Here is a 12452-nt window from a genome sequence, read left to right on the forward strand (position 1 = left end):
CAGACCATGACTGAACTATGGTGCGTGTGTGTGTGTGTGTGCGTGAGAGACAGAGAAAGAGAGACAGATGCAGTTTCAAGTAAAACTACTGAACAGCACTAACTGCAGGGGGGAAGGAGGTAGATGGCAGTTGCTACATCACCTTGTTCACCTTATTTGAACCCCTGCGTGAGTAAACATTACGTCTCCTACTGATGACATAAACAGCGGCTGTGGGGCGACTCTCTCTTGTTTTTTATCCCCATGCACTCCACCTAAGGGGCTGCCGAACCTCAGGCCCCAGAGCCTGGGTGCTGGTAAATAACCGTGACTCCACACGGCTGAAGCAAAGTAAACCAAACAGTCTGTTTCTCCGCAACGATGCCTTGCTGCAAACTATCCCGGCAGTCTAGATTTACCACCTACCTGCATACAACACTGAAGGAAATCAAGCAAACGCTGAATGTGGACCCCAGCTTCTAGGAGAACCAAGCATTTGAATCTCATGAACAGAAAAGCTTTAATAACATCACATTGCCTTTTTGCGCTGTTGTGTGAACACCCTATGCACTTGTAGTAAAGGGAACCACTCTTTCACTTAAGACCCACTCAACCACCAACAGGAGGGTGACGCAATAGTTTGGTTGAAACCAGGCTGAGGCAATAGCTTGGCTGCCGATGCAATTGTTACAACTTGAAGGTGTAGACTGTAGCGTTCTGAGTTTTCACGGTTTTCCATTCAAAATGAAACTAAAACATTTGGGGGGCAGAGGGACAGGGGCTGTGGTTCCATCAAACTGGCCTCAATTTGGTTAAAAAAATCTGCTGGAGCTGTTTCAGAAACCTTCATATGACAGCTTCCAGTTGTTGCTCTCTTCAGGGAATCAAGTGTAACATTCAACCGTAACAGAGACAGTCAGGCTCTTTAGGAAAACAGGGTTAGGACTACTGGACAAGCTGAGCATTTTGCATACACGTGTAATATTGTTTCCCCTTGAAAATCATATGGATGGACATTACAGTAAAGACAAGACCATAAGCATATTCTTAGGATGTTCTATGACATCACAAGGATCTGAAGCATCAGTAGAGCAGAGACTTAGCTCTTCCAAAAGTCTATTCAAAAACATTAAGTAAAGACTTAATTGTATCAAAGGCTTGCTCAACAGACATTGGTTGTAAAGTTAAGTAAAGAGTTATTCTATCCAGGGTCCATCCAAGAGACATTGGTTGAACGGTTAAATAGAGTCTTATCCTATCTAAGGACTTTTTATCAGATATTGGTTGTAGAGTTAAGAATTCTTGTTCAATCCAGAGTTTATTCAACAGACATTGGTTGTAGTGTTAAGTAGAAACTTATTCTATCTAGGGTCTATTCAAAATACATCTGCTCACAAAACCAAAACCCCTAGAAAATGTGAACAAAAGCAATCAATTATATAAATGTTTTGAAGATCTTTCTGCCCATTTGCAACGGAACAGGAAAGCTTCTAAAAGACACAACAGACTGCCACATGGACACTTCCACACGGAGACATAACACTGCCTCACCATGCATCTGTTTCAACGGATATTCACCAAAGCTTAATCAAAACTTGTTTTCAAATGTAGGGAGCTCATACACTGATAAGAAAACACTAACAGTTATTTGCTCTGGACTTAAACATTTCTGGTCAGCTAGTAGGTAGATATTTAGATCTATTCCAGATCTAGTTTGATTCTTTTTTATTTATTTGACTTTTTCAGGTGGACCTAAAAAGCTTGCTTTTTCCACCAACAAGCTGACAGACAGCAGACTCAGATGGAAAACTCAAACCCCACAGTTCTTCAGATGCCTCACAGATACCTTTTGTGTGTTCTGCATTTTAACGCTCAAACTTGATAGTTTTGATACTGTGATAGTTCATGTCCTTGAACTAGGATGAAGCCTGCATTTCTAGCAATGTCCTAATCTCCTTTAAGGTAGCCAAGCTAAGCAAAACATCGCTGAGCTGCAGAGATTCCTCTTGTGCATGGCGCTCTGCATGAGTTTCTGATTTTTTGGTTTATGGACTGTCTGTGTAAACCTCCTGTTGCTTTGGGTTGCCGAGCGGAGGCTCCCCTCAGACGCGCTGGACTGGGGATGGGTGACGCAGCTTGCGCTCGTGACGGAACAGCCCTGCCGTGAGGTCACCATTTTCGGCGCTGAGAGTGCACTTAAATGCCGCCACACCTCGCCTGTGCCTCCTGGCTGCATTGGTGTTTAAACACACAGCTGGTCCACAGTCCAACTGGCTGTTAGGGAGCTAACTTTGTGCAATGGCATGGGGAATAGACACTGTACTTACAGAGGAAGCAAGGTCATTACTCACACCTGCCTTTTTTACAGCTGATTTGAAACAAGGTGAAGTGACAGCCAAGTAAGGCAGTTAGAAAACACTTTGAGCAGGAGGTAAGCACACCTCTGATTGGATCTGTGCAAAATCAAAACTCAAAAGTACAGCACGCATGCTGTTATATTTTTCTCTCCCACATATTCCGTTTAACTGACAAAAGCAGACAGCTCCAAGCAGCAGTCTCCCTGTCGATAGGGACAGAGCTGTTGGGATAATTCTTTTGCTCGTTTACAGCACTGTCTCTCTCCTGGTTTTTAATGTTGTTGCTTCCTCCCTTTTTCTTCTTTGTTCTCCTTCCCTGCCTGCGAGCCCAGAGCCTTAAAGAGAACTGCCGACCACTCTGTCTCGCCTCTGTTTTTCAACAGGGAGCTCCCTTCCCAATCTCCCGCCTAGCAACAGGGCTCAGACTAGCCCCCAGAATTCTGAGATCGTTCCCCCTAGAGTAAGCGCTTCCAGGGGGGAGTCTGTAACAGAGCGAGCCGTACAGCCAGACATTCGGTGATAGTGTTCACCGCAAGCCTGAACTCAGGAAGGACAGGCTACTAACACTGTACATTAAAAAATGTTATCTGGTGTAAAGCTCTAGATGCTAAAATAATGACGGTACTCTCCGGCTGTCTATCATGACCTCAGTCAGACTTTGGTTTACAAGCAGGTGCTTTAGCAGATGTTACAGAACCACCTGACTGAGTTTCTGTCGGAGGTTTTCCACAAAATTATGCATCTTATGCCATGCTGAGCATTCACACAGATGCAGTCATTACTGTCATAAGTGCATTGTATCTTGAGCTCTCTCTGATTTCAGCCTGCTTTTCTATTGCTGTTCTTGAGTAGATCTTTACCTTTGTTAGCCCTCTCACATTCAAGGACAAGACAGGAAAACAACACAAACCACCTGCTATGGTAGCACCCTGTCACTCAGTGTGCTTTTGACTGAAAAAAAAAAAATAAAAAAGGGAAACTTCCTTCCTGGTGCATGTGTTTCTCAGAACGCCCTGCGAGTACTCGTTCCATTCATAGAGTGCGCCCCTTCCTGCCTCGGGAAGCCACAGCTCGCCAAATTCAAACGCAAAAAGTCGAGTTCTGAAAAGCTGGCAGGCTGACTGGAGCAAAGCCCTGAGGTTAATGCTGTGAGCACTGCCAGGCCGGCACAAACTCCACCACACGGACTCCTGCCCCTCTACCTCTCCAAAGGCACAGCAGGTGCTTTCACATTACTGTTAATAATGGATTTCTTTAAAGGACCCGGAGCTGCGCGCGCCACCAACACTTCTTAGGACCTGGAGAAAAAAGTGGGTGCCTTGTTACCTTGGAAACTCGTTTCTTTTTCCGTGGTTTGGCAATATCCTTGCACCCCACCTGCAAAACAAAAAAACCCAACAGAGCTCATTAACGTACAGTAAATTAGCAGGTGTTAACAAAAGGTAAAAACAATACAGTGCATAAGGACAATTTTTGTACATGAACCCAGGCAGTAGATAAGGGGAAGGGGGAGGGTTAGAGAAAAAAAGAAAAAAAAAAAAGAAAAACTGACTGGAGTTTTCACCTTTTCTCTTCTCAAAAGCAGACCCTCAATTTTGGGCAGCATATCCTACAAGGTAGCCATCTTGCCTTGTTCAGCTTTAGAAGAATGACTGGCTACAGTAGCTGGCTCCTGGCGAGCCGCGGGCATCATGATCGTAGCGCTGTTGAGCGGTCGCAAGCTGCTGCTGCTGCTGCTCCTGCAGACGCTTCTCTGGCCATGCCTCTCGCAGACGCAGGCAGCCCCTGGCCAGCCAATCGCGTGGGACCTTAGCGGCTTGTAAATTATCTTCCATGCCTAGGCCCTCCTAAACAAAGGAACCCCTATGTGGGCTTTCTACTCTACACAGCTACGCAGGGGGAGAGAGAGAGAGAGAGAGAGAGACGCAAACTGCGGGGCGGAGCTTTCCAGAATACCGGAACGGAGCTGGAGCTGTGTCACGCCTACTAGAGGTGACTCTCTTTCTCTCTCGCTCTCTCTCTCTCACGCATGCAGGGAGGGAACAGTATACGTGAGTAAGGGGTATCCCTGGAAACGAGCTTAAAAAAATCAATAATTCATTCTTGGTTATTTTTGGAACTGCTAAGTTTGGCTGCAATAGTCTGTATGAATATTACATGAAAAGTAAATATAATTTGACAATTGTGATTGGAAATGTTTGCACTAGAGCACAGCAAAATTTATTTATTTACATTTATGAATGAATACATGAAATTGAATGTGCCCGTTGAAAGAGATGCCCAGAACAACGAGCTACATGCTTTTTTTAAATACTTGTCTGTATAATTCTGTCCTAATTTGGACAATTCGGACAAATTTGGAGTATCTTTTAGTTATTCCAGTTTCCTCTATTGTAATGTGCCATGTTCACAATTAACTATAAAATCTTTACTAATAAGAGTCAATAAAATGTGAATGTAGTTGGCATCAACTTGTTAGTAGTATTTAGCAAATGAATCACAGTGAAATAACCCAGGAGGAGTGGAATAGCGAAGGCTGATATTATAACTCAGGCTCAAGGCAGTTGTTTGATCACAAAAATGTGTCCGTACCTGCCAAGGTTACTCTGTTTGCTCAGACAATGAGTAAGTCAATTCACCGGTTTTCCCACTGGTTTTCCTTTCCTTGAGGGCTGCTCGATCAATGTGTACATTTTAACCCCTACAAACATGCATCTCTGCACAACCTTATGTATCTCACTTAATATGATGTACCCATTTTTGGTAAATACAAAGATCCATGAACAAAGCCTTCAGCTTTGAATAAATGACCTGAACAACTGCCATTTTTTATTTGTATTTTACACTCCACTGACCTATAGCATTGCCTAAGAAACAAATATGGTTATACTGCTTTATTTTGTGATTCAAGCAGGCCGCGAGCAGTGTTGCCAGATACAGCTGGTGGTTTCCAGCCCAAAAACTGTTCAAAAATCACCAAAATGCACACAAAACCACCCAAAATATTTGATCAATATTTAGTTGAGTATTTTAACTGCCCCGATTACTTACTGTACCATACTTAAAAGCAATGCACACCAGCAGCCAAAGCATGCAAAAAGAATCCTATAGCGACAAACAACAGCAGCAGCAAACCACCACAGCAAAAACCCCGACAACGTTAGGCTGCTTTCACATGATGAATCTTATTTATTTGTAGTTTTGTTCAGCTTTGCTCTTCTAGAGAGAAGCGCTCTTCTTCTGTTGTTTATCGGCCATTGACAAACAGCTTTTAGGTGCATTACCGCCACCTTCTGGACTGGAGTGTTGCCCTCCATATATAGTATATATGGTGGGCTTCTCTCTACTGCTCGCAGTCTCCATCCAATCAGTCCAATCACATCCAGTCGCGGTCTCCATCCAATCAGTCATCACGACGTTACTAGACATTGTTGCGTGCTGTCTCCGTGCTTTTTTAGAAAAGCAAGTGTTGCCAGATTGGGCGGATTCCTGATCCCAAACCAGCCCAGATTTTGTTCAACCGCCCAAACCAATTTTGACCCACACAATCAAATTCAAAACCGCCCAATTAGGCGGGAACCCGCCCAATCTGGCAACACTGGCTGCGAGAGGCGGAACAAGAAGTTGCTTGTTCTGTTGTCTGCTTTCCAGTGAAACCTCTGTGCATCCGGACTTCATCGACCTGCACTGCAGGTAAGTGCCAAACGTGTCCATTTCTTATCACTGTGGATGGTCAACTTTGGTTCATTCTCTCATCTTCACCTGCATCCAGGTCCCACATCCACCCTAACTAGGACTGTGCTTGTACACGATGCAACCAATGGTCTATAACAGCTGATCACATCATTCTGCAGAGCTCTGACCCTTCTTAAACTACAGGTGCTAAGACTTTTTCAAACATACGCCATAAATTTATTTAACCTTTATGTCACCTTGGCCACTAAGCCACTAAGATGGTCTAATACTGACCAATGTACACCAATACTGCTATCTTTAGTGACTTGACGTATATGTCTACTCATTTAGAAGCTTGTAGAGGTTTCTGTAACAAAAAGTGATCTTAAACATGAGAACCAAGTACACATTTCTACATACATATTTTCACAGACTGAGCTGTCCAGTATGGACTATTACACAAATGATGAGCACATCAAAGATAGTGCCAAACTGGCTTTAATTAGGGGGAAAGAAGAACTTTTTGTAGAGCTCAAACTGATGTTTAAATACATTAACAAGTGTTCACAGACAAGGTCTGCGCAATATTTTCGAGAGAGATCCTGATGGTGGAGGGCATACGGACACGGGTCTTGCATGGATCTGGGAATAAGTGGGCTAAGACACGCAGCCAGCAGCCCCCGGCAGAAAAGTTTAAACCCGCGCGACAAAACACAGAGTCAAACACTCTGCACGGCGGCAGGGTCGTGTGAGGACAGCTCTGTGCTCTGGTGGCTCGGGCATCTTCTCTGCTGGGCCAGCTGTGGGTTGGCGAGAGCAGCAAACACCTTCGCTGCTCCGTCGAACGCCAGGAAGAACAGACCGGGTAAGCAAACGGTGTGCTGCCACAGGAGAGAGGAGAGGGGCCGGCCTCACGTCAGTTTTGTCCCCATTTCAAAAGCAGACAGCCCTCTCTATGACCCCTTCACCTCACTTCACCCGGAAGGCTGCTGAGCTTCGCAATCTGAGGCGAGTTGTGCATTTTTGCCATCACAGAGCCTGATCGCAACTCTCTGTCACTGTCCAGGTTTTCTGCTGTGGGTTTCCGCAGTATTGTGGAATGGCTCAGAGTGCCTTACAGAATGCCAATGCAAGGGGCTCATTACTGCAAAGAACCGCTCTGACATGGGTGTGTCTGGAGCATGCTGACTTTGTCAAACTGGTCTGTATGTCAACAAATAAGCTAACTAATGTGAGAATGTGCAATGCCATGAAAAAGACACGCTGGGCTCTTAACAGTCACCCAATTCCCAATTGCACAATTGACTTATGTTTTGGCAGCAAATGACCGTTCATGTTCTGAAACATTCCTGGGAAATGCTGAAACAGATGCAGCTTCAAACTGCACTAATGTCATCCTGTCAGCACCACTGCACACAGTCTGCAATGAAAAACCCCACATCAACTTAAAAAGTGGATCTAAAAACTGTGCTGAAAAGAATGGCGGTCTATATGCACTGTGTCTTTAACGAGTGCACTCACAAGACCTGCTACACTGGAGAGGAGACACGTTTGTCCAGGTGGTTGGAGTAATGACACACAAGTCAGGTCCTGCTGTGTAAATCACAACAACTCAATGTCCAGTGGCTCAACTCTAAAACCCTGTGCTTTTCATGAGGTCATAAGACCAAAACCAGGGTTTGAGAAAAAGAGAACATGGTTTCTACTCTTGACACTTCAAACAACTTCCAGAGGTAAGGAACCACACGAATTATAATCAAATGAGATTCAAACATGCTACACAATGCTGACTGAATGGGACTCAAAGAGTTAAATGTCACATGAGGGTGTCTGGCTGTGCCCCCTTTCACCCCCTCTGCCAAGCCAGAGATGGTCACCATCTGGCAAAAACCATGTGGCACGCTAAGGATTATGGTCTGCCACAAGCTTGCTCAAGATTAATTTTTCAGCAAGAAATCAAAGGAGAGGCATGGAGGCTCTTAACAGCTGATTCTGGTGATTAAAAAAGATCTTAAGGTAATTCATGGAGAACTTTTCACATGTGCCCTGCATGGTGTTCCTAATTAGTCATGTTGTATTTCTTTTATTGAACTCACCAGGATAAAGCTACTAAGGATGTTATATGTATATATATATATATATATATATATATATATATATATATATATATATATATATATATATATATATATTATTAACTTTATTTAGCATAAAAATAAATGCTAAATATCTAGTAGGAGCTACAATACAATAAGACAGATGTTTCTCCCAGGTTATCATACAGCTTGCTATCTAGCCTCATGACAGTGTAAGGTAAGGTAGCAGGCGTGTAAGCTTAAAAATTAAAATATTGCCTGATTAATATTAGCTGTACTTGGTGAACAGGTAACTGGTGCAACTGCCTGCAAGCACGTACTAGACGTGCCTATTGTCTGTCTCGTTGATTAACTATGCTGATCATAAAACACGAATTCAGTCGACCAGTATGATCACAATGAATGCGTCAATAATTAAACAGAACAAAACATTGCTTAGCTTGCTTGTTGTCATTCATTTTTTTCTTATGAAGTTGTTACGTCAAAGCTGTATTGACATCTGTTGCGAGAAGTTCCCAAAACCTAACACGACGTATTTGTTTTCTAAACCTTGAATGAGAAAGATTCCGTTATTCCCTATTTAAAACATGCTTGCTCACGACCAAAACCGCGTGACGGTCTTTTTTCGGCTGAAAAATAACGGGGGGCGACATCTCGCCCAGTCCCAGCATCTCGGCTCAGGAACACTCACGCAGCTCTGCGTAAAGCAGCCATTGAGATTCCAGCGCATGAGTCAACGCGAGTGCCTGAAATCACGACCTCTCCTCAGACACACACGCGCGCACACGAAGCGGCACTCTCCGTCCTGTCTCGAGGCGGAGTGCCACGCCGAATCTTTTTTTTTTCCTCTCTTCCTACAGCAGTGACCACGATCTACGTAATCTGTTTCGCGGCTTCTCCCGGCCAGACGGGCCAGCGATGACGCAGGACGCAGCAGACGGTACAGGGGAGTCTAAAATCGGTGCTTCTCGTGCTGTTAATCATCTGCTTTGATAGCATCACGGTGAGACGAATGCCCGGTCTCTTGGAGCGCTCGAGGTAGAGGAAAAAGACAGACTTCCAACTGCCTTCACGTAAATCAGACATTTCGTTAGCTCAAGGAAGAATGGTTAGCATAATGTAAAACATACAAAAAAAGAGTCCCATAAACTCTTGTCTTGTCCGTTCACCGTTTGGCTAGAATTTCTAAACTTCCCGCTAAGAATTTTTCACATTCATATGAATCACAAACAGCTTATCAGTAATCAATTTAGTTTAACTCATACTGAGATCTCTTCTCACACAATCCTCTGTAATTTATCTTATCATCATTAGCTATGTTCTCCTTTTCCCACTTAGTATCTAGAGCCATCACTACTCTGTGGCTATGGGTTAGGATTCCTTCATAGACCCAAATTACTGCTTGGTACTGTCGTAGGCATATATTTGTGGAATGTGCATACACAAATGTAACTGGTGTATATATAAATGTGTGCTTACACTGAATTGCCTCAGTAAATAGCCTACTGTATATACAGATAACTAAGCTATGGATGAGAGCCTCTGTTAATGTAATTTTTACTGATGCTAGGATCTTTAGGGTGCTTAGGACTGTACACTGGGAAACTTGTAGTTTACAGTGTTTATATGGCATTTTTATTCCTGCAGCTGATTGTTCAACCAGAGGTCCAGTTATGGTACTGACACTGTACAATGTTTGCTTGTATGATCACCTTTTGTAAACTGTATCAGTGTTGTATTTGCTATACTCAACTGTTGTGCTAAATTTGACAAAATATGGAGGGTGCAGCATCACTCCAGAAACATCACCCTTCTTCAACCTACAAGTGCTACAGCCTCCCGTCTCACCTCGAAAAGAAGACGGACAGTTGGGACAATGGCACACAGTCAAACTGGTGTCTATGGGGGTAAACGTCACAGCTAAAATTTTGACAAAGATGTCAAAGTCTTCTCATTTTCTTACCTCACAAACCGTGCCTACACAGTTAAGAGCCATTTCCCCAAAGCGGCACTTTGCCTGCTCTGTTTTGCTACGCAGCCACAGTGACTTCAATTATTCTCTAAAGCATGTTGACTTAAATTCTGCAAAAGCTTGTGTTATTAACAAGGAAATAGTACCTGCAAAGGCAAAAACATGTTAGCATGTTAGCACGCAGTATCATGCTCCAACGGTTAAAGCCAAAGAGGCAGGAAAAACAACACTACACCCGCACATCTGATTCTACAGGGAAAACAGCCTCCAACTCATAATGTCCTGTGGCACAGAAACATGTGAATACTGGTCTGGGAGCTAAGAAAGTTATGTTTGCCGTTTGTTGCAAATCCCAATGTTTTATACACGGCAAGTGGACATTATTAAGATGACATTTTGACAGCTGAACTGAGTGCTAAACTTACTAAACAAAAAGGGTTGCAACCAATAATTCAGTGACGAACATTTGGCCACGCTTAATTTAATGGGAACTGGAATTTAATTAAAAAATGCTGAAGAGTGGATATAAACATTTTCTGTCTTGCACGAGTCTAAGGTCAGATGACTGTGAGCTAACGTTGGAATGACATCAAATGTGACTTACTTTTTATTCTGTCCTCCATTTATACATCCAAACTGACAAACATTGTCCAAAGGTCCAGGCGGACATGCAAGGGGACAGCACTGCAAACCTCTTTGCCAGAATGTGTTGCCTCTCAGCCACTATACAATACATTTGATTGGCTCTGATCCAAAGTGACTGCAATTACAATGTTAACCATTTTTATAGTTGAACAGGTTCTGTACAAGGGTACAGCAGCAGTGGCTAACCTTCAAACCAGCAATTTTTTGACTGCAAGCCTTGCTCGTTACCACCACACCACAATGCTGCCTAGCAGAACGACACAGTCCTGACCCATGATGACAGTGGGGAAAGCTGACCACACAGACATGATATAAGAAATGAGAGGCCCCCCGAGCGGAAGGTGAAAATTGTACCCTCTGGTATCAGTCAAAGGTGCATGAAAAGACTGGACCTGTTGTCTGCCAGTCTTTCCACATTATCATATAGGATTAAACTATGTTTGTGCCACTGGAGTACATTTAGCACGTCTGTACTAAGTCCCAAAATGCCTTGTTAGAAATGTGCGTTCAATTTCAGCGGTGTTTTTGGAGACAGATCTGAGAATTAACCCCCCCCAAGAGCAGCATTTATGACCAGTGTTCAAAATCAAAAGTCACTGACTTAGTAAAAAAGTGCAATTATGGTACAAGGGCCCGTATTTCGGCAAGTCAACAGGTTTACCTTGCAGTGAGAAAAAAAAATGAAAGACCATCAAACTTGATTTTCTCTGATCTGGAAAGAGCACAGATTTAACAGCACGACTGTTGTTCTCCTGTAGAGCTGCCAGCCCAGTTGACTCTGGGGTATCTCTTTGTCCACCACTTATAACACAGTCATTACTTAGAACAGGCTGCTGTTACCCTAACTGGTAGTGTGCGTGTGATGACATCACAATCACCCCCTTCTTACTGGCCAATGAGATTTCCTTTATGGCTTCAAAAGAGGTGCATGACAGACCTCTGCGAGTCAGACATGTCAAGGAAATGCAGGCCCTCTGGCATAGCAGGCGGGGTTTCGAAGCAGGTTGCAGGACCTGAGCCTGTTTACTGCTGCTCTCATGGCGTTTACAGTTTAAAGCGAGAGAAGCGAAAGCCACATCTTGCGAGCATAAGCCCACTTCCTTCAGCGAGCAACAGGATGATCACTCTCACACAGCAGGCAGAGCACTGCCTTCCTCCTCTCCCCTTCGTCTCTCGCCCCTTAACAGCTCTCCTAATTGCCCCGGTCTTAAAAATGTCCCATGCACCCCGGTCTAATGAGCTGCCCGGGCCTTCATTACTCCCACGTAGCCAGAGTATTAATCATTCAGCTCCTGCGTGCTGGCAAGGGACGGCTGCCAGCCGCTGCGACACGTCAAAGTGTCACCCGGCAAGCCAAAGCACCGGTGCGCTGCTACCGAGAGCGGGTAAGATGGCTAGAACCACAGTCCCCCCCCATTCCTTCCTCGCCCCTCGCTGCAGGGAAGTGGGGAACATGTGGCGGCTGGGTGCAGAAATGGTGGAAAAAGCTGGCTGCACTTGAGCGATTTGAGGAGCGGGCGGTGACAGCCATGGGAAAACATGACTCCATGTGCTTGGACACGTCTCTGGCAATCGCACACAGTAAATTAACCTGAGACATGGTGGAGGAAGGAAAGGCAGAGACTGGAGCAATGCACAGGCCTTAGCACACAGTGAAAACTCAGAGGGGTGATAAAGCTATTTATTAACCAAGCAAAGACCACACCGCTTCGCCCCTGGGGCTTCACT

General features: G+C 44.3%; 1 protein-coding gene across 1 annotated transcript in view; it reads right to left on the bottom strand.

The window, feature by feature from the left end:
- Positions 1 to 12452, bottom strand: part of tet1 (tet methylcytosine dioxygenase 1) — a 59826-nt gene that overhangs the window by 20886 nt on the left and 26488 nt on the right. The window contains exon 4 of the mRNA XM_036547312.1: positions 3663 to 3713. Coding sequence (XP_036403205.1) covers positions 3663 to 3713 — 51 coding nt within the window. The remainder of the gene's footprint in view (positions 1 to 3662; positions 3714 to 12452) is intronic.

This window comes from Megalops cyprinoides, chromosome 15 (assembly GCF_013368585.1).
Source record: "Megalops cyprinoides isolate fMegCyp1 chromosome 15, fMegCyp1.pri, whole genome shotgun sequence".
Lineage (NCBI taxonomy): Eukaryota > Metazoa > Chordata > Actinopteri > Elopiformes > Megalopidae > Megalops > Megalops cyprinoides.